At 44.6% G+C, this 21,402-nt stretch overlaps 2 protein-coding genes across 5 annotated transcripts; one reads left to right on the top strand and one right to left on the bottom strand.

Annotated features, from left to right (window-relative positions):
- The first annotated feature begins 2,757 nt into the window (after nucleotides 1-2,757).
- Nucleotides 2,758-15,919, top strand: LOC120513867 (calcium homeostasis endoplasmic reticulum protein). Of its 3 annotated transcripts, XM_039733692.1 has the most exons (17): nucleotides 2,779-2,964; nucleotides 3,934-4,115; nucleotides 4,885-5,022; nucleotides 5,237-5,388; nucleotides 5,847-5,958; nucleotides 6,297-6,386; nucleotides 6,986-7,223; nucleotides 7,543-7,721; nucleotides 8,132-8,528; nucleotides 10,360-10,598; nucleotides 11,441-11,574; nucleotides 11,845-11,931; nucleotides 12,398-12,547; nucleotides 12,652-12,768; nucleotides 13,259-13,353; nucleotides 13,887-14,072; nucleotides 15,220-15,919. In XM_039733692.1, exons 1-17 carry the CDS (start codon nucleotides 2,862-2,864, stop codon nucleotides 15,222-15,224), a joined length of 2,604 nt encoding a protein of 867 aa, XP_039589626.1. In that variant the 5' UTR covers nucleotides 2,779-2,861; the 3' UTR covers nucleotides 15,225-15,919. The 3 variants fall into 3 exon arrangements, with proteins under 3 accessions (XP_039589617.1, XP_039589626.1, XP_039589637.1); XM_039733683.1 differs by lacking the exon at nucleotides 15,220-15,919 and having other exon boundaries at nucleotides 2,758-2,964; nucleotides 13,887-14,080; XM_039733703.1 differs by lacking the exon at nucleotides 15,220-15,919 and having other exon boundaries at nucleotides 2,834-2,964; nucleotides 3,975-4,115; nucleotides 13,887-14,080.
- Nucleotides 15,505-21,328, bottom strand: CUNH19orf44 (chromosome unknown C19orf44 homolog). Of its 2 annotated transcripts, XM_039733910.1 has the most exons (8): nucleotides 21,181-21,328; nucleotides 20,292-20,813; nucleotides 19,658-20,012; nucleotides 19,022-19,098; nucleotides 18,498-18,939; nucleotides 17,194-17,289; nucleotides 16,906-17,072; nucleotides 15,505-16,563 (listed from the first exon to the last, which is right to left on the bottom strand). In XM_039733910.1, the coding sequence occupies exons 1-8, from the start codon at nucleotides 21,256-21,258 to the stop codon at nucleotides 16,393-16,395; spliced, it is 1,908 nt and encodes a 635-aa protein (XP_039589844.1). In that variant the 5' UTR covers nucleotides 21,259-21,328; the 3' UTR covers nucleotides 15,505-16,392. The 2 variants fall into 2 exon arrangements, with proteins under 2 accessions (XP_039589844.1, XP_039589852.1); XM_039733918.1 differs by lacking the exon at nucleotides 15,505-16,563 and having other exon boundaries at nucleotides 16,931-17,072; nucleotides 18,377-18,939.
- Between the last annotated feature and the right edge of the window lie 74 nt (nucleotides 21,329-21,402).

Genomic DNA, 21,402 nt, shown 5'->3' with positions numbered 1-21,402 from the left:
CGCCCCTGTCCCCGTGCCCACCCCGGGCACCGGGAGCCGGGGCCGGTGCCTTTTGTGTCCCGGGACAAAGGGCCGGGCTTGGTGTTTGGGCTCTGGGCAGGGCTGCTCAGCTCCCTGCTGAAATTCCGCAGGGCCCAGGGCTCCTTCAGCACTGCACCGCTGTGTGGGGTGGATTTTGGGGGCTGGAGCCTCTTGGGGATGTGTGTGGGGTGGATTTTTGGGGCTGGAGCCTCTTGGGGATGTGTGGGGGTGGATTTTGGGGGGCTCTTGGGGATGATGTTTCATGGCGTGAGGGTCCCGCTGTTGGTTGTGTCCCCTGTTGGCTGGGACGGAGCCACACCTGTGCATCCCACAGCAGCAGATAATTATTGTTTATATTTCTTTTCTGAGCCTCTCAGCTCCTCAGGACAGGAAAAATCCTAGCAGAGGATTTTCCATAAAATATCATGGCTACAGCCAAACTCACTTGAATTACAGCACTGTAAAGAAAAACACCTAGCAGGGAGATCTGAGGCTTTTTATCTGTGGGCTTCATTGGTATTGCTCCTTATTTGAGCGATATTTTATTTTATTTTGTTTTGTTTTGTTTTATTTTACGATATTTTATTTTATTTTATTTTATTTTATTTTTTTTATTTTATTTTATTTTATTTTATTTTATTTTATTTTATTTTATTTTATTTTATTTGGTTCAGTTTGCCCTGCACTGAGCTTTCCACACATCCACATTCATTTGTGCATCGTGCCCACTGTCTGTGTGTGATTTAAGTGGTGTGGGTTGTCCTCCAAGCTGAGCCAATGCTAAATGGCATTAAGTGTTAATTTTATCTCTGGCTTTTATGAGCAAGAAGTCAATTATAATCTATTTTACCAGAGCTGTGATATTATACATTATCCTATACATATATATGGTTTTAAAGCGTACAAGACGCCTTTATCCGTGTATATAACAAAAGTATTTTCTTACAAAAATCCCGGAGCACCCCACAGGTGACTCTCAGCCCCGAGCACACAGAGAGCAGGTGATCAAGTGCAGAATTTTGTATATTCCTGATCCTTTATCAGCCCCAGAAATTCCGTAATGCTGTGCTTTTCCTGCTGGTTTGGTCTGGGGTGCTGCAAGGCACGCGGGCATCTCTCCACCCTTGAGAGAGGAAATGAAATCTCATTTTCAGAGTGAATAAAGCAAACCAGCCTCCCGTCAATGCTAGGGGCTCACCTGAGAGCGCTGAGAAAATATTCTGTGTGTAATTCCCGGGTTTGCTTCGCTGGCTTTAACTGCTCTGGAACCCTTTTGGGAGGCCAAAATGTAATAGTCCAGTGGAACACACAAGGAAAAAAAAGAAAAAAAAAGAAAAGAAAAAAAAGGAAAAGAAAAGAAAAAAAGAAAAAAAAAGAAGAAAAAAAGAAAAAAGGAAAAAAGAAAAAAGAAAAAAAATAAAAAAAGAAAAAAAGAAAAAAGAGAAAAAAGGAAAAAAAAGAAAAAAGAGAAAAAAAGAAAAAAAGAAAAAAGAAAAAAAGAAAAAGAAAAAAAGAATTAATTGTATTAAACTTTGTATTAAAAATAAAAAAGAATTAATTGTATTAAACTTTGTATTAAAAATTATTTTAAATGTATAAAAATTATTATTAAATTCTAATTGTATTAAAACTATTTTAAAAGTTCAGCTCTGGTTGAACTTTTAAAACAATTCCCAAAGGCAGCGAGCCCTGGCGCCGCGGCAGCTCAGCCCCTTGAACCCTGCCCGTGCTGTCCCTCAGAAAAAGCTTCCAGAACGGATTAATTACAGGCGCGTGGTTTAATTAGAGCCGTGTGACATCACAGCGGAGAAAACTTAGAGATTAGAGATTTAGAATACAGTAATATATATATGTAATATATATATATTATATATATATATAAAAATATATATAATATATAGAGAGAGAGCAAAAGAAAAGTTTGAAGGCAGAAATGAATCCCTCACGAGTTTCGGGAGTGTTTTGTAATTAGAAAATTGAGGGGTTGGGGTGATTAGTTATTGAGTTAAAAATAAACCAGTTTATCATGTTTATTTCCTAATTTCCTAATTGGATAGTTGAACCTTAAAAGACCTTGTGGACAAAGAGAATTAGCCACTTTATAACTCATTAATAGGATACTACGGAGCTCACTGCTTGGGAGATCCTCACAGAAATAATAAAATAAAATAAAATAAAATAAAATAAAATAAAATAAAATAAAATAAAATAAAATAAAATAAAATAAAATAAAATAAAATAAAACCACTGAAGCCTGAACACAAAACACCATCTCAGGTACCTTCAATGCCTGAACAGAACAAAAGGGCCCAAGCCAACATTTCGAGGTTTCATTGTTAGTTAATTGTTATTTAGTTGTTATTTAGTTGTTATTTAATCGTTATTTAATTGTTATTTATCGTTATTTAGTTGTTATTTATTGTTATTTAGTTGTTATTTATCGTTATTTATCGGTATTTAATTGTTATTTAATCGTTATTTATCGTTATTTATTGTTATTTAATCGTTATTTATTGTTATTTATTGTTATTTATCGTTATTTAATTGTTATTTATCGGTATTTGTTATTTAATTGTTATTTATCGTTATTTATCGTTATTTAATTGTTATTTAATTGTTATTTAATCGTTATTTATAGTTATTTATTGTTATTTAATTGTTATTTAATTGTTATTTATCGTTATTAATCGTTATTTATTGTTATTTGGAATGGGGGGACGGCGGGAATGGGGGGGACGGCGGGGGGCTGACGGCGCTGCTTCCCCACAGACCAGGAGCTGCGGAATGTCATCGACAAGCTGGCGCAGTTTGTGGCGCGGAACGGGCCCGAGTTCGAGAAGATGACGATGGAGAAGCAGAAGGAGAACCCCAAGTTCTCCTTCCTCTTCGGGGGAGACTTCTACGGCTACTACAAGTACAAGCTGGCGCTGGAGCAGCAGCAGCGTGAGTGGGGCCTGCGGCCCGGGCAGGGCCGGCTCGGGGCTCGCTCCCCGCCGGCCGCGGGGCTCGGGCTCGGCCGCCCGGGACGCTTTTGTGCTTTTGTCCCTCCTGGGCTCGTCCTGCTCCGCCGGCACCGCTCTGCGGCCTCTTCCTGATTGTTATTTAATTGTTATTTATTGTTATTTCTCGTTATTTCTCGGTATTTATTGTTATTTAATTGTTATTTATTGTTATTTCTCGTTATTTCTCGGTATTTAGCAATCCCCTCCCCTGGCCCCGCCCCCGCCGCGCCGTGCGGCCGCGCGTCACCGGCGGCGCGCGCCGTCTCCACGGCGACGGCGCCGTCAAGCGCGGGTGTCGCGGTGTGGCGGGACGCTTTTGTGCTTTTGTCCCTCCTGGGCTCGTCCTGCTCCGCCGGCACCGCTCTGCGGCCTCTTCCTGCGCCCGGGGTGCCCGCTGGTGGGCTCAGCGCTGCCCACGGCCCCGGCTGTGGGGCTGGAGGCGGGCAGGGGGGAGCCGGAGCTGGGCACTGGAGAGCCGGAGCTGGGCACTGGGAGAGCCAGAGCTGGGCAATGGGGAGAGCCAGAGCTGGGCACTGGGAGAGCCGGAGCTGGGCACTGGGAGAGCGGGAGCTGGGCACCCGGAGCTCGGCGTGTCCTGTCCCTCTGGCAGTGCACAGGCAGTTGCTGACTCCTCCTTGGCACCATCCACCTGTGGTTTGCGTTAAGTGTGGAACCACAGGATGTGCCGAGTTGGAAGGGACCCCTCAGGATCATCGAGTCCAGCTCCTGGCCCTGCACAGGACACCCCAGGACCCCCCCCAAGTGTCAGAGCATTGTCCAGGCAGCTCTGGAGCCCCCCTCAGCCCCTCAGAGTGAGGGTCTCTTTGGAAGCAGCGCCGTTCCCACCCGTGGGCTGGCGGCAGCAGGTTTCTCGGGGGGGTTTACTCTCAAAGTTTACTCTGTCTGCCAGTGTTGTGCAAGCAAAGCCAAGACATGGAGGCTTCTGCACAGATGCAGCCCCTGGCACAGCCCTCGCTGCCGCCGGCCGCGCCCATCGCGGCCCCCCAGGGCACCCCGTCCGTGGAGGAGCTCATCCAGCAGAGCCAGTGGAACCTGCAGCAGCAGGAGCAGCACCTCCTGGCCATGAGACAGGTTGGTTTGAGATCTGCAGCCATCCCGTGTGCGCTGGCCCCTCGGTGCCTGTGGGAGTTAGGAGAGGAGTGTTTGCTCTGAGCAGAGCTGGACGTGAGGGCAAGGGTTGTTGCTCTCCTTATTTTTGCTGTGTGGCAAATGCCATCGTTCCCCTAGAATGGATGGATCTCACGTGTGGGTTGTGTTATGGTTGCATATGGGTTATATTATTGTGGGGTGAGTGATCTGTGATTAAAACCTTGAAAAATCTTTTTAAAACCTTGAAAAATCTTCTTAGTTTTAGAGTGGAATAGATTGTGACTGCTTTAATCTTGGTTTGATGCTGCACACTGCTGGGATCTGCAGGATGTTCCAGTTTGTAGTATTCCAATCAAACTGGAGGGGAACTGTGCTATCAAGTAGCTGATTTTTGCAGGAGATGTTCGACTGTAGAGCTGCTGAAAACCAAATTGAAGAGTTCCTTGTGCCCTGATTATGTTCCTTACGTTTAAGAGCTTCTTGCAATTTTTTTTTAATTACATGATAGATTTTAGAAATAGAAGTAAACTGAACTTCTCCAGAAAAATATGAAGAGTCTTTTCTTTTCAGAACCAAAGAATTGAAACATTTTGATGTGTTCACAGTGCTTGTAGAAGATTTTGATCCTTGAGATTGCCACTTAGGTCCAAGAGGATGAGGATACAGCAGCTTCATGCTTTAAAAGAATTTTGGCTGTAATGTAATTATTTCTCTTTTTTTTCTCTTCTGTTTTTTTTGGTTTTTTTATCAGGAACAAGTCACATCAGCAGTAGCCCTTGCAATCGAGCAACAAATGCAGAAGGTTTTGGAGGAAACCCAGTTAGACATGAACGAATTTGACAACTTGTTGCAGCCAATAATTGACACTTGCACAAAAGATGCAATCTCAGTAAGTGATCTGAATCTGCACAGGGATTTGGGCTTGGGTTTGTTTGAGTTTTGACATTCTCTGTGCATTAACAGCAGCTTTGTGTTGCGTGGCAGGTAAGATGGAAGCTCTTACCTGAAAACTCCCCTTCCTGTTATTTCAGAACTATAGGAAGCTTATATCATGGGAACTCATTAGACTGACTTAAAAACATTTTAAAATGTGCTTTCCTAAGGCTGGCAAGAACTGGATGTTCAGCAATGCCAAGTCTCCTGCCCACTGCGAGCTGATGGCCGGGCACCTGCGCAACCGCATCACCGCGGAGGGCGCGCACTTCGAGCTGCGCCTGCACCTCATCTACCTAATCAATGATGTCCTGCACCACTGGTGAGAGCTCACTCCTGCCTTTCAGCTTGCTGTTTTGATTCATTTGTTGAAGTTTCCTAGATGCAGTTGTTGGTTTGATTAGTCACTTTTCAACGATGTCCTGCACCACTGGTGAGAGCTCACTCCTGCCTTTCAGGTTGCTCTTTTGGTTCATTTGTTGAAGTTTCCTAGGTGCGGTGTTGGTTTGATTAGTCACTTCGTGTTTTAATGTATTAATTGGTTTTAGCAGCTGTCCATAGATTTGATCTAGTGCTTTAGTAATCAAATGTAGGTAAAACCATTTTACCTACTTTGTGTATTTTTCCTCCAGACAGGATTTTACAATAAAGTCATTAGGGAGAGAACTCTATTTCACGATTCCACTACTTTTAGTATAGCAGAAGTTGAGATGAATTGAACATTCCAATGCACTTAGTGTTACAGTGAAAAAGATAATTCTTCCCATTCCTTTCTTGAAGCCAGAGGAAGCAAGCACGAGATCTTCTAGCTGCTTTACAGAAGGTGGTTGTGCCTATTTATTGTACCAGTTTTCTAGCAGTGGAGGAGGATAAGCAGCAGAAAATTGCCAGAGTGAGTACCTGGTTTTGGTTTAACTGTGACTTTTGCTTTGTTAGGTTGGTGCTATGTAAATTCACAAATAGGAAGGTGACTGAGATTTTTCTAGTCTGATTGTCTTCATAAAGTCTGTTATAGAAGGTGCTCTAGTACACGTTTAAAATAGAACTTGAAAGTCCTTAGGCTTTATTTAAGAGTTATCACAATGATGAATGCATCTGAATCTTTAGTCATTCAAAAATAAATAGAAAAATCCGAAGTGTTGTGAAAAGCTGAAGACACAAAAATGCTGTGCCTCAGTTTTTCTTTGATTGTTCATAATTTCTAAAACCTTTTCACTCTTATTCATGCAGCTTCTTCAGCTATGGGAGAAAAATGGGTATTTTGATGAGTCCATTATTCAGCAGTTACAAAGCCCAGCTCTTGGACTTGGCCAGTACCAGGTTAGCCACAAAAATACCAATTTTCTTATCTATGCAAATATTTTGAAAGTTTTTTTTTTTTTCAAAGCATAATGTTAATTTTTGTCTCCCCTCCCCTCCCTTGAAGTTGCTTACAAGGGATTACAAAAAATATTGTAAAATACAGCCTTGTTATTTCAAACATTGAATAATCCAGCTGCTGATGTGGCCCTGGGTGCAGGATACAGACTGATACAGTCCTGTACTTATTTGACAGTCTTGTATAGCAGGGAGTATTTGGTTAAAAGGAAACAAACAAACATGGCTTTCAATTGGATACATTGAATATAAAAATTGTGGTGACAGCAGGAACTTTTCCTTTTTATTATTAATAATGAATGCTGTTGATTTGAGCTGTATTGAAAGACAGTGCTAAAGATGGTGGGTTTCAGGCTGCAGAGAATATTTTGGAAATCTCCACAAAGCTTCATAATGGGACTGGGTGCTTCTGCCATCATTATCCTGCATCCTCAGCTGTTTTTTGGGAGAGAGGATGAAGGGCAATACAGGGAATTTGGAACAACTGGATAAGGTGGGTGTTGCAGGTTCAGTGTTCATTTGTTCTTCATTTCTTTTGTCAGGCAAATTTGATCACTGAATATGCAACGGTTGTGCAGCCTGTGCAAGTGGCTTTCCAACAGCAGATTCAGAACCTGAAAACTCAGCACGAGGAGTTTGTGAACAGTTTAACACAGCAGCAGCAGCAGCAGCAGATCCAAATACCCCCCCTGGAGAACGAGGTGAAATCAACTCCCCCACCTCAAGCCCCCACAGCAGCCCCAGCCTCAGCTCCTCCATCTGTTCCAGTCACACAAGCAGGTACTGAGCTGGCCTGTGCAAAAATCACTGGGTGACAATGTTGTGACTTCTTTTTTTCCTCCTCCTTTTTGAATAATGAGGCACAATGCACTGCTGGTTTGGTTCGGGCAAAAGCTTGAATCAGTTCAGAGCCTTGCAGCAGGTACAGGCTGATGCACGAGTGTAAAAAGAACCAAAGAGATGAGTGTTAAATGGATCAGAAATCCTGTCTCCCAGTAATCAGATTTCTTCAGAAAGAATTAATCTGGAGCCTGGTGTGCTGATGTTTTATTAACTGCGAGTGACTTTGATGCTGACAGTAGGCTCTGAATTGTTCCAGATGATGGCAAATCTCAGCTGCCTCTGGCTGGCTCTACAGAGTACGACACAGCTGGGTCTGGAGTGCAGGATCCTGCCTCAGGTGGACCACGTGGGCCTGGGTCTCATGATCAGATTCCCCCAAATAAACCACCCTGGTTTGACCAACCTCACCCTGTTGCGCCGTGGGGTCAACAACAGGTAAGAAGCAGTTCTAAAAACTGATGGGGAGGTTTGGAATGTTTGTCTTGGTTGTGGAGGTTGGGAGTGACCACCTCGGTTGTGGAAGTGCAGTGAAAAGCTGGAAAGTTAGAAGCTGTGAAAGTTAGAAATGTAGAATTCAGTGCCAAGCTTTGTCAGTCTGAGTGCAGTTAAAGGCAAAATGTTAATCCTATTTCAGTTTGTCAACCATCAGGCTATTCCTATGAACAAGAGCTGTTTGGTTCAGTAAGTTTGGTCTTTTTCCTTCTTTTTTGTGAAGCTGCAGTCATTCAGACTTGTATTTGAAATGTCCTTTCACCTGTGCATGGGCTGCACTTCCTTAAGAAGGTATTTTATTGTGTTCTTCATTCTTGTAACCTGTTCACCAGGCTTCTGTACTTCACCTGCAGGGACCACCTCACTGTCCTCCCTGGAATAACAACCACGAAGGAATGTGGAACGAGCAGAGAGATCAGGGCTGGAACAACCAGCGAGAGACGCCGTGGAACAACCAGCCTGATCCTTCGTGGAACAACCAGTTTGAAGCCCCGTGGAACAACCAGCACGAGCAGCCTCCATGGGGTGGGGGTCAGAGGGAACCTCCATTTCGAATGCAGCGGCCACCTCACTTCAGAGGCCCATTTCCTCCACATCAGCAACATCCCCAATTCAACCAGCCCCCGCATCCGCATAATTTCAACCGCTTTCCACCTCGCTTCATGCAGGATGATTTCCCACCTCGCCATCCCTTTGAAAGGCCTCCTTATCCTCATCGTTTTGATTACCCCCAGGGGGATTTTCCTCAAGGTAAAGTGTGTACCAGGCCAGGTTTTCTTCTGTTGTAATGCTGATTGCCATTACAGAATTGTTTAGTGGTTTGGGATGACAGTTTAGCCTTGGTGGATTGGTGTGGTTGTCCTAAGAAATGCTTCATTTGGGAGTTTGGGAAGCTGAGAACTGCTAAGAACTCAGCAGGAAACACATGCAGAGTTGGATGCTCCCTTGCTTTTTGAGTCTTCCCTAACAAATAAGAAATTGTAGTCCAAATTCAAGTCAGCATCTCTACAGGCACCTCTTTCTGTGACTACTTTGCTTTAAAAGCAGTAGGTTCAAAGGTGAGAAGCAGCATTTTCTTGTAAATTTAATTACCTGCTCATCAGCCTGTGGGTGAGGGCTGATGAGGTCTGTGACCTGTGTAGATGGAGGAAGTTAAGAGGAAGGCTGAAAGGATTTGTTCCTGTGTGTACACTCATTTTTCTTTTTATTTTGACTGCCAGGCTCTTTAGTTTTGTGCATTTAATGTTGTGTGGTTTGGTAGTGTGTGGTGAAACCACCCCTAGCTCCAGTTCTTCCTCCTCACTGGGCTTGCTCTCTTTTGGAAGGTGGCAATGTGTGACAGTGTAACCTGGTGCAGCTTGCCTGGCCACAGGCAGTTTCCATTTCACCTGCAGGAGTTCCTATTACTCTGGAATGATCCTTTCAGTGTGAGGGCCAAAGATCACCCTGCTGCTGTGTGACAGGCCATGTAGAAAATAGATTATGTTTCTGTGTAGGAGTTGTTATGTTAATCCTAAAAGTTTCTCAATTTTCCAAGTCCAAAAATGGTTTAAAACCAATGGATTTGAGTTTATATATTAATAATTGAGTTTAATTTCTTAGTAGAGATTGTCCCTTTTTTTCCCCTAGGGTTTTATTGTTTGGGTGGTTTTTTTTTTAAGAAATGTGCTAGTGAGTAGGGAGAAAGGGAGAATCCCTCTTGTCCAAGGGAGTTGAGGTTTATGCTCAGAATGAGATGCTTGGTTTTGGATTGTAATGGTGATTTAAAATACCTGTTGCTTCATGCAAAGTTTTTGGAGGAAGGGATCTACTAAACCAGATGGTTAAAATTAGGAAAGCAGTGAAGCAATGACAATACAGACTCTGCTCAAGTCCTGATGCCAGTGAGTCAAATAGTACCAGCTCAAGATTGGGAAGTGGCTGTAATGGCTTTTTCTGGAAAAACTTAATCCTGTTGCAAATGATGTTGATTTTCAGTCTTGCATTTTTCTCTGCAGACTGCAGAGAGTTCAGCAGGGTCTCCTGGCATTCATGGTGTTTGTCCATCAGTGGTAGGGAAGTGAGTGACACTCATCCAATCTTAACAGAATTATTATCTCTATCTCTTCTCCAAATTAATTTTTCTCCAAAAGTAATTTCTTGTCACTCACTGGTGCGAGTTAATTGCTGTCGTATGTATTTCTTCACATATGTTGATTTAACAGGTCCAGGCTGAGCCATGATTGTGTACTTAGCTTCAGAAATAAATCCCACCAGTAGCTGCCCTGCTGCATCTGAAACATTTTGTTCTTGCCTGTGTCTTTGTTGTGGTCCTTTTGACCACAGCACGTCCCAAAGGAAGCAGTGGCTTGGGGCTGAACTCCTCTGTTGTCTAGAGAGTGGCTGCTGTGGCCAGGGAGGTAAATGCTCTGCAGGGTGTGTTGAGTGTGGACCTGTAGCCAGCCTCTTGTCCTTCAGTTCTGGTGCTTTGCTGGATCTGCTGGGCTTGGGTTTTAGGATAAATGCAGTAATTGAAGTACATCTCTGCTTGCCTTCTTTCTTTGCTAGCTAAATAAAACATTTTAACCCTCCCACTCTGCAGAAATTGGACCTCCTCATCATCATCCTGGTCACAGATTGCCTCATCCTGGTATCAGCGAGCACCCTCCCTGGGGAGGGCCTCAGCACCCTGATTTTGGGCCTCCCCCCCATGGATTTAACGGGCAGCCCCCTCACATGAGGCGCCAAGGGCCCCCTCACATGAACCATGATGATCCCAGCCTGGTGCCAAATGTTCCCTACTTCGATCTTCCTGCTGGCCTGATGGCTCCACTTGTCAAAGTAAGTGCTTGCTGTGGGACTGATCCAAACCAAGGCACTGGTGGGATTAAAGCACCCAAAAGCCCTTGTTGTTAGCAGGGACAGTTCAGCAGTGATGTGTATGATTTCTAATCCTCCCATCCCACAACCGGTTGTGTAGGGTATAAGAGCAGGAGTACCTTGGGGACCTAGGTAGTGAAAATGGTGAGAATTTTCGTGTGTTGTGTGCTAGGGGAAGCTGGTTGAACTCACAGGGTGAAAGAGTAATTTGTACTTGAAAGTCTGACCCCTCTTTGTAGGAAATGGAAATCCCCAGTGATTTCCAGCGGCCAGAGAGCCCTCTCAGATCTGATGGGGCCACTGTACTAGTTCTTCATAATCAGAATTCTCTTGAAGATGTTTTACAGTATCAATGTTATATATATGAAGAAGGATAGAGAACAGGAAACACACCTGTATCAGCATCTTCAGAGATGTTTACATTTATGTATTCTGTGTTTGAGATGAACAAATAAGCCTCTTCCATCTCTTTGTGTTATTCTTGTACACCAGTTTGTGCCAGGCTTCCACCCAGACACATTAGCACAAAGGTGGATGAGATCTGCATTTCATCTACCTGGTGACCCACTTAATTCTTCAACCTATACTTAATTCTTCAACCTGTGCAGTGCAGGCTTTTCTCAGAGAACTCACAACAGTGATAGCACAAGGAACATTGGTTCGTCTGCAAAATCCTTGTTTCCAGATCATTTTTTATCCAGTATTGAGATTTGAGATCTCTAGCCAGCTAAATCTGTATTTAACTCTTCAGGCAGCCACCCCGTGACACATGACACAAATGTAATTTGTTTTGTTTCTGGCAGCTTGAAGATCACGAGTATAAACCTTTAGATCCTAAAGATATACGTCTTCCACCTCCAATGCCCCCCAGTGAGAGACTTCTGGCTGCAGTTGAGGCATTTTATAGTCCACCATCTCATGACAGGCCTAGAAACAGGTAAGAGTAGGTGTAGCCAATAAAATGGTAAGGAAAATGCTCTAAGAAAGTGCCTCAAATCACAAAGTGCCTCCCTCTCTTTTGCCCGTGTTTGGTTCTCCTAATGCTCTTGTTGTATTGCAGCTGCACTTGCTGTTTGATCTTGTACTGAGATTTGTGAGACAGTTTTTCCCAGACCCTTTGTTCTGTACAAAATCCTGTGAAAATCCTTAAGGTCACAATTGAAGTGGAATTGACACGTGTGGGTTCTGTGTGGTTGATCTGTTGCAGTGAAGGATGGGAGCAGAACGGACTCTACGAATTCTTCAGAGCTAAAATGAGAGCAAGGCGGAGGAAAGGTCAGGAGAAGAGAAATAGGTGAGAGCTGCTCTGTGCCACCTTCTGCTCTGGGCTGTTCATCTGGAAGGTGCTCGGGCTAAATGCGGAGGGAAAGTCTGTTCAGCAACGTGCTGATGGAACAATGAGTTCCAGTGTGCTGGAATTTCTGTCTATTCTGCAGAAAATGGACACAGCACAGGTGCCCAGAGCAGCTGTGGGTGCCCCATCCTGGGAAGTGCCCAAGGCCAGGCTAAACAGGGCTTGGGGTAACCTGGTCTTGAGAGGGTGTCCCTGCCCAATGGCAGGGGTTGGAACTGGATGAGTTTTAAGGTCTCCTCCAACCCAAACCCATTTGTGATTCTGTGAAACAGTTTTTTACACTCGGGCTTTCACTTTCACTGCAGAAGTAATGCTTGCGTGTAATTTGAATTGGATCAGGGGTAGATTTGTGTTTCTGGTGCTTCTCCGTGGAATGTGACTGGAGTTTTCCTGCTCCTTTGTGCAGTGGGCCCTCTCGGTCTCGCAGTCGGTCCAAAAGCCGAGGCCGTTCATCCTCTCGGTCTCACTCACGCTCTTCAAAATCCTCTGGCTCCTACTCGAGGTCGCGCTCCCGCTCTTGCTCTCGGTCGCGATCCTACTCTCGCTCCCAGTCCAGGTAGGGCACGGGGGGCTGAACCTTGGGAAAACCCCAACCTGGAGGCAGATCCAAGGATCCTGGGGGGTTTCTCTGCTAACCTGTGTGCTCTGTGTCCCTTTCAGGAGCCGGAGCAGGTCCCGCTCCTCCCACAGCCGCTCGCGGTCCCGGTCGCGGTCTCGCTCCAAGTCGTACTCCCCGGGCCGGCGGCGCCGCTCCCGCTCCCGCAGCCCCACTCCTCCGTAAGCTCTGCCTCGCTCCTGGCTCCCCGTACCTGCCCGGGCTGTTTGAACACAGCGCCTGCAGGGGGATAATTAGCATAATCGCCCTCCGGGGATAATTAGCATTTCATCAAAGAGCAGAGAAGATGATGGAGGGCAGATCTAGAAACAATTTATGTGCTATATGTGTTTGTAGAGAGATTATTGCTCTGTTGTGGTGGCTTTTTATTTTAACAAAACTGCATGCAGAAGTGAAAACTGCAGAAGTGTGAAGTCTGTGTATGCCTTCCTTGGGAGCAGGAGTAATTCTCTCTGTGTTTGATTTCCCTTGTGCTGAGAAGCAGGTGATGTGTTTCTGGCACCTCAATAACTGCATCATCTGATGGCTGGAGTAAAGAATAGTTCAGTAGAATGGATAGAATTGTGTTGGATGTTAATGCTTAACAGACTAGAACTGTGTTTTGTGTCAGAATAGTATCACTGGTTCTTAATTTGTTCTTATTTTTCTTAGTTCTTCTGCTGGTTTGGGCTCCAGTTCTGGGCCTCCTATACCAGAATCGAGACTTGGAGAAGAAAATAAAGGCCATCAAATGCTAGTGAAAATGGGTAAGAGGCTGTTCTAGAATCTTACACAAGCCAGGAAACAAAATTAGACACCAAAGTCTTAGATGTAATTAATTAATGCATGTTCATACGGAATTATTCCTTTGCATTCCAAGGTCAGCATAAGAATATTCAGAGGTGTAAGTATATGGAGCAGTGATGGTTGCTTTTCTGAGAAAGATACAGAAGACAGGGCTGAGTTTGGCATCAGACAGAACTGACCCTACCTGAAGTATTTAATCTCCCAACAGTGCAGGTCAGCAGAGTTGACTGGACAGATTGGACTTGCAGTGTCTTTCTTCTTATCCTCCTAACAGTTTTTAGGGATGCTGCTGCTGTCAGCTCCTAGAATCTCTGCATATTAATGCTTGTGAAATAAATGGGACAGTTCATGAGTTGTTTCAGGTTGTCTGTTCCCATCCTGCTTTATCAAACTGATGCTGTCTTTGGTTGTTTCCAAAATGTCCGTGTTTGTCTTCACAACTGTAGCCATAAAAAACCAGTGAAAGGATTGCAATGTTGTGTCCTTGCTGCAGGATGGAGTGGATCTGGTGGATTGGGAGCCAAGGAGCAAGGAATTCAAGATCCAATTAAAGGAGGTGACATCCGAGACAAGTGGGATCAGTACAAAGGAGTGGGAGTTGCATTGGACGACCCTTACGAGAACTACAGAAGAAATAAAAGTTACTCATTTATCGCACGCATGAAGGCCAGGGATGAATGTAAGTGAACATTTCTCAGCAATTTAGAAACTCCTGTGGACTTGAAAGTGATTTTTGTAAACCCAAATCAAAATAGCAGTAGCTCTTAATTTTTTCTAATGTAACCAATACAGTAAAACAACAGGTAAGTGGATGTGTACTCTGATTAACCCAGCAGGTTTTCCTTTTTAGGCATTGTGGTTGTGTTTTAATTTCTGAAAGGTTAATTAATAAGTGTGTTCTATGCAAGTCATTTCCTGGCTGCAATACTGAGCACCTGCATCTTTAATATTGCCCCACAAGAACTTGGAACAGTCACAGAGTCAGTGGAGGGGGAGCTGTGCCACACAAGGGACAGCTGCCACAGCAGGGAGGAACCAAGGTTGGGACCAAGTTAGGCCACACTCACTGTTTACCCCTGCCCTATTCAGAGTTTTCCACCATTATTATCACATTCTGCCAAAGCCAGAATTGGTAATAAATTCCCTGTAGTGCAGGAAGGGTTCAGAAAAAGACAATTACCCAAATGATAGATTTTTGCAGAGTCTGTGATGCATTGAACATTGGCTAGAAGGAAAAAGCTGGCATGCTCAATGAAATGTCACTTGTGCCTCCAGATCTGTGCAAATCAAATGGGTTCAAATAAAGCCCATAAGGAAAAATTCCTTCTTAACAGAACCCTCATTCCACCAAACACTTCAGACAGCTTAGGAAGCTGCAGAATACGTAAGAACTCTTGTCCCTGTTGTTTCAGTGAAGTGTGAAACACAAGACCCTTCACCACCTGAGTGAGACTCTCTGAAGAAAGGTGTCTTGCATCTTCTGCAAAACATTAAACTTTTAAAAATCCTGATTAAAGTCTGGATGAAGTGACAAATGAATTCTTTTAAAACTATGGTGAAAAATTGAAAGCTAGGACATGTACTTCAGTACTTCTCAATTAGTGCTTAAAAAAGGCCAGTTGTTACTATGACATGTCTAGCAAGTTTAAAAATTCCCACTTATCTTGCAAAACTTTCTAATTATTCCCCATTTTCCAGCAGAATTAAACCCCACTCAAGCTGTTCCTGGTGCAGCACTGTGCCTCATTCATTGCTGTGCAGCAGACATTATGTGATGTGCTTGTGTGTTCTCTAGTTCCATAATATATATTTATTTCTCTCAAAAGGTTAATTCTGTTTGAAGTGGAGGGGTGCTGCCTTGGGATCAAGTCAGACTGATGCTGAGCAGTGTATCCTAATGCCTAAATGGGGAATGAAGCATCTAGTTCCAGTGCAGGTGACCTCTGAGCACTGTGCCAGCTTCTAGAACCTTCCACTCGCCTCCAGGCCCTGCCCAGCAGCTGCTGCAGCCACCTCGGGGCAGGAGACAAGGGGCAGTTCTCTGGTAGCTTTCCCAGCACTCTGAGGGATGGGCAATGCTTTGTAATGGAACACAGTCTTTGAGCTTTTTCTATTTTTGTATATACCCTTTAATAAAAGCTAATTAGTTCAATAGAAGAGAATCCATTTTCTCTGCTCTACACGTTTCTATCAACGAGAAACTTGGAAACTTGCTGTAATCTAAATGAAAAATGAAACAAATCTTTTGTAACTGTTCCCAGAGAGCACCAGCTAGAGCTGTTAGGCCCTTACACTGCACTTCCACTCCCAGGTCTGCGTGGTGGTTCCCTGTTCCAGTTGTTTGTTTGTAGAGCAAAAACCCTCATAAAACCATCCAGTTAATATGGTGGAGTATCAGTTTGTTCTAGATCTGCTGTAGTTGTGGAACTGTACCTGTCTGTGAATCAGCATACAACACCTGTATGTTACCAACTTGTGAACGTTGTTGTTTTGCCTTCCAATAAACAATTTTTTTAAAAATAAAAATGCAGCTGAGATTTCCTGTACCTTGATGCAAGCCTTCCTTGTTTTGAATTATCTTAATGAACACACCCAAGTGGGTGTTGGGGTTTGTTGTAGCCTGACAAGGCTGATTATACAGAAACACTGTTTGGGTAATGGCACTGAAGTCAGGATATGGTAATTTTCTGCTGTGGTTGTGTTCTCAGGCTCTAGTACAGACTTTCACTTGTGCCACCATCACAGATGAGATCACAGATCTCACAATGCACTGGATAAATGTGTGCACTGTGATGACTTATCAGAGTCCCATGAGATACAAGTGTTGTCTTGATGTCTCTTCTGCTGACATAGTCTGGCTGAAGGTTCCTGTGTATCTCTGTATTGTGTACACAAAACATTCAGGTATAGAAAAGTAAATTATATACAATAATTAGCACCTTGTACTAACTAATTTATACTAACATAGCAGTTTGTATGAATTCTTCCAACACAGTTTATCATCTTTTATCTGTGCAACGTGGAAGGTTTCTTGTTTCAGCCTTAGCCCTGTGAATACAAATGTCACTTGAAGTGCAATAACTGTCCAAGCAGTTCCTCCTGGCTTCTCTCCGAATTTCTTCAAGTGCTTGCTCAATTGTTAGAGGTGGGGATTTGTGATTCCTGATGTACTGCAAAAAGAAAAAAAGTTAATAAGCTAATGTCTTCATTATGTAGATTATTATTTATTAAACATTACAACTAATCTTCATGTCAAGATACCTGCAGGTTTCTGTACCAGCAACAGGAAGTGACCCTTCTGTTGCAGCATCTGAATGATCCCTGCTCATTTGAGGGATCAAATGCTACAGCAGAAACCTTAATCTTTAAAAACTATGGCCTCCTGCAGGACGTCAGTCCTTTTTTTCCTTTTTAAACTTATTAATTATTCATATGCAGAGAAACTAGGTTTGCTGTAAATACCACAAGCGTTTGGAAAGGAACACAGGCTCACTCTGGTTTGTCACAAATACCTCTTTAGCCTCTTCCAGGGTATGGTAGCGAAACTTCTCATGCTCCAAGGACTCCACGAGGACTGTGTGAAGGTGCTGAACGTTCTGGACAAACTGCTGGGTCAGCATCAGGTGCTGCTTGCACAGGGTGTGTAAGAGCAGAGCCGAGGGGCTGTACGCGCTCAGGGCTGCGAGAGGGGACAGGGTGCACTGCTCTGAGGCACGGCTGGCAGCAAGGGCTCAGCAAACCAAGCTGGGCTCAGGTGCAGAGAACACAGGGAAAAAGGAGAATAAATGTGGTTTTGGTACCTTCTACTGCATCCGGGCTGATGGTGTGACTGGCAGTTGGCACTGGGTCAATGCAGCTGGTGCCGACGGGCGGGGCGAGCGCTGCAGCGGGGAGTGCTGCCAGAGGAGAGCACAGAATTACTGCCTGGGGCAGGGGGAAGGTGCAGTGCTACTGCTTGGTGCTTCTTGGGACAGCAGCTGCCCTGAAAGCACACTACAGCCAAACAGGAGAATGCTGTCAGCCAAAAATGTGTTGACATAGTTATACAATTTCTACAGTTTCTTTACTCTTAGGCTCACAACACCACTGAAGAAGGCACCTTTTTTAACCCTAGGGAGAGTAAAAATAAAAGACTTTTGTACTCAATGCTTCTGTTTTCAAGTTTCTCCTTTCTCCTCGAGTGTGGCAAGGAATGGTGGCTCTCAGCACTTTTTCCTTTTAGTAAAGGATGTAGGCAGGGAGCTACCCCTCAGGATGTGAAAGCTCCTATCTGAGCCTGTCGTGGGGCTATAATGCTTTCCCAAAAGAATTCTAGGAATGAGCAATCACTTCAGTAACATTACTAATACCAGCACTAATAATGCTAGTTTTAAATAGTAAAGATACCAGAATATTGAATTTCATTTGAGAGTACTACTTGTGCCGTTGTGAGCTCTGTCACTAACACTTGCTCATCCAGCCTCAGGTCCTATGGGGAGTGTTTTTAAGCAAAAACCATTCCTTATTATGATATTCAATATTATTATGATACTCAATCCTAGTCTTTCCTGTAGACAGCAGATTAAAGCACTGGCCTTTAGAAAATTTTTTATTTAGCACTAGTGAGAGGAAGCTGTCACTGAAGTGAAGAAGTGTTACTGTTTAGTAAGAAATTATATAAAGTCATCAGAAGGTTGAGTGGTATATATATTTTTATTTATTTATATAAATATATATGTGTATGTGTATATATATATATGGTGCTCATTTATTCCAGACTGCTCCTTTTTAATCACTGTTCCAGTACATATGGACTGGACTACTTATTTAGTTAACACATTTCACCTGATTACCTAATTAACAAGATGCTCTTTCATAACAATCTTTGGGAATAAGAAAACAGACAGTAGGAAAAGCAATACCTGTAGGTTGTTTTTGATAATTGTTATCATTGTTTATCTCCAGCCCCCTAAAGTCTCCCAGGCTGATTCTGGGAAAACTTACCTGGTTTTCTCACTCTCTGACCAGGCTGTCACATCCACAAAGAAGTCCCTCAAGGCTGACTGGGCTGGCACATATGGAAGTGTAAAACTCACCTGAGCAGGGCAGTGGGAGGTGCACTCACCCTTTGCCCAGCAGGAGCTGCAGGGAGGCTCTGCTGTCTGGACTGCAGCTTCTGTGACACTCACTTGGTGGCCCGGGCTGTGCTGCTCTGGGGGTGGCCCTGAGCATGGGTGTGCTCCAGAGCAGCTGCAGCCCTCAGCACGTCCCTCTTCCCCGTCTGCTGCAGACTGAGACCCTGCAAAGTCTTCAGAATATTCTGAATTAAGAGTACTCTCATTCTGATTAGGATAATCCTGTTTGTGTGGAGGGAAATCTGAGGAAACTCCACTTAAATGTTCAGAGATTTCAGCTTCGGACACACATTTTTCAACTTCTTCTGCAGAAGAATCACTCCCAGCAGTTATTGCACTGGTCATTTTTACAGCAGCCTGCTCCTCTTCCACCTGCAATGCATCTTTTTTCACATATTTGTTTGATTCTTGAGTAAACTGAATGTCTTCTCCCTGTAAAAGTATTTATTTTAGAACTTCCACGCTCCACCAAAGGCAGACTGGGAATATGTGCTAGTGGGGAATTTCTACTCACTTTCTGCTTTAATTCTGCTGCCTTACTGGTGGTATCTGGTGCCAAATCATCAAGGCTCATGATATTCAGCCCAAAGTCTGCAAACAAATGACACCTACATGAGAATTTGCATGAAAATTACAGTACACTTTCCTGTAAGTGAGAAAAGTGGGGGAAAAAAATCAGTACTACCTTCCTAGTTCAGTACTAAAAAGTAACAGCAATGAGTCACTGATTCTTTAACTTCACAGAAACTCCTAAAATTTCCTCCTTTGATCAGCTGACGTTCCTGAAGTTCAAGAGATTTTTGCTGCCCCTCATTTCCAGCTGTTCTCACTCTGACCCACTGGTACATTGTGCCACTGATACAGGAAAACTACTTTAAATATTCTAATTGTTTTGGCATCATAATTTCACCCAGGCAGCATCATTAATATGAACCCATTAAGTCAAAAGCTAAGAAAAATACAAACCTATTACACTAGAAAAATGAAACAGATCTAGATAATTACTTTGATCAGGCCTTGGTTTGTGTAAAATTTCACTGGTGAATCCTTTCAAAGTGACTATTTGCCCATGTTCATTAAGATAATTTATCAGGAGATCATCAGTACAATTGATACTGAGTCTACTGAGACAATATTGTAGAAAACTTACATTTCAAACTGCTGCTGGATGGATCTTCTGCATCAGTTCCTTCAGAAAATAATTCATCTAATGACTTTATTTCACTTCTGACACTTTCAAGGGATTCTTGGATTTGCTTGGTGCAGCCTGCTTTAGGCAGAGCACTCTTTGCAGTGCTGTCTTGCATGGAAGATGACAGCAGTCGAGGTCTCGTGGGATGTCCTGACAGGTTTCTGCTGGTGGGTGAGGGTGCTGGTGAATTAACTCTACCAGACACACTTTCCTCTGAGTCTTTGTTGTGAGAAGAAGATGCTTTAGATAACTCTGCTGATGAAACTTCCTTACGAGGTGGAGGAGCCTTTCCTGATGGAGCTGGAGTCTTACTCTTTTTGGAGAACACAAAAAAGAGATTTATGTGTTACTTCATTGTTATATGTAGATTGCTAAAGGGAGAATAAATCATTGTGGGTAAAATAGAGCAATTTTAATATGTGAACCTGAATCCTACTATGAGCAAGACACAAATGCAAATTTAAAATTTAGTTGCTAGTGTTATCTAAGTAAAAAACAATCAATCAATTAAAACAATCATACGAAAGCATTAATAAATACATAATCCAGCAAAGTTTGTATTTACCATTCTGCCTTACTGAGCATCACTCACCAGAACCTTCTGATTCCCACTTCCACTGGAAAGCCCCAACGAGCTCTCCATCAATTCCCTCATTTCCTCTTCATCACTATCCAGATCAAGCTGTTGTTTAACCACAACACTCCTTTCAGGGCTTGGCGTGCTCTCCTCTTCCCCAGAACAGGCATCCCTGCGGGTCCCGTTCCCACCGGTGGCACCATAATTCTTCCAGTACCTCCTGCCCTTGGCACCACCCTCACGCCCAGAGGCAGAGGAGGTGCACCCCAGGCCCGAGTCGGTGTTGTGCAATTCCAGGCGCTTTTTCTGACCCATGATTTTGCTTTCCAGCTGCGCCACTTTGCTCAGGACGGCGCTCAGGCGCGCGTGGGCGGCGCTGCCCGGAGCGCTCCCCGCCCGCACGGCGCTCCGCGGCCGCACCGCCCCGGCTGTTCCCTCGCACGGCTTCAGGAACCGCAGGTGCGACGGAGCGCCTCCAGCGCTCCCCAGCTCCGTGTCCAGCGCCGTCAGGTCACCGCGGGGCGCATGGCTGCGGCCCTGCCAAAAATCAGAGTTATTTGCCTTAGGGAAGACCCGACATCAACTTGTGGCTGACCCGCACGTCGCTAACCAAAGCACCGAGTGCCACATCCAGACTTTCCTTAAACATCTCCGGGAGCGGTGACTCCACGGGCAGCCCCTTCCAATGTGCGACCACTCTTTCTGTGAGGAATTCCTTTCTGATGTCCAGCCTAAACCACCCCTGTCGCAGCTTAAGGCTGTCCGCTCGTCCTGTCGCGGGTTCCCAGCAGCAGAGCTGGCTGCACCCCGCTGCAGGGAGCTATTTGTACAGATCCCTCCCCACACAAACAGCGGCCCGCGCCGAGGCTGCCGCGGTACACCGAGACAGGCGCCGGTGCCTCACCTGCCCGCGGGTGCCCGAGAGAGCGCGGCCAGCCGGGCCGGGCCGGGCCAGCGCTGAAGGGCGCAGCACGGACGGCATGAGGGGAGCGGGGCCGGGAGAACGCCGCCGGTCCGCCCCGCCCGAGGCACCGGAGGCTTCTGAGGGCCGGGCCACAGCGGGCGGCTCCTGGAGTCCAGGACTCCGCAATATCCCGCCCACTCATTGGCTCCGAGCAGCGGTTCG

The sequence above is a fragment of the Passer montanus genome, unplaced genomic scaffold (assembly GCF_014805655.1).
Source record: "Passer montanus isolate IOZ18808 unplaced genomic scaffold, ASM1480565v1 scaffold112, whole genome shotgun sequence".
NCBI lineage: Eukaryota > Metazoa > Chordata > Aves > Passeriformes > Passeridae > Passer > Passer montanus.
Note: the sequence above shows the minus strand (reverse complement) of the source record. Positions and strands in the feature narration are given on the sequence as shown.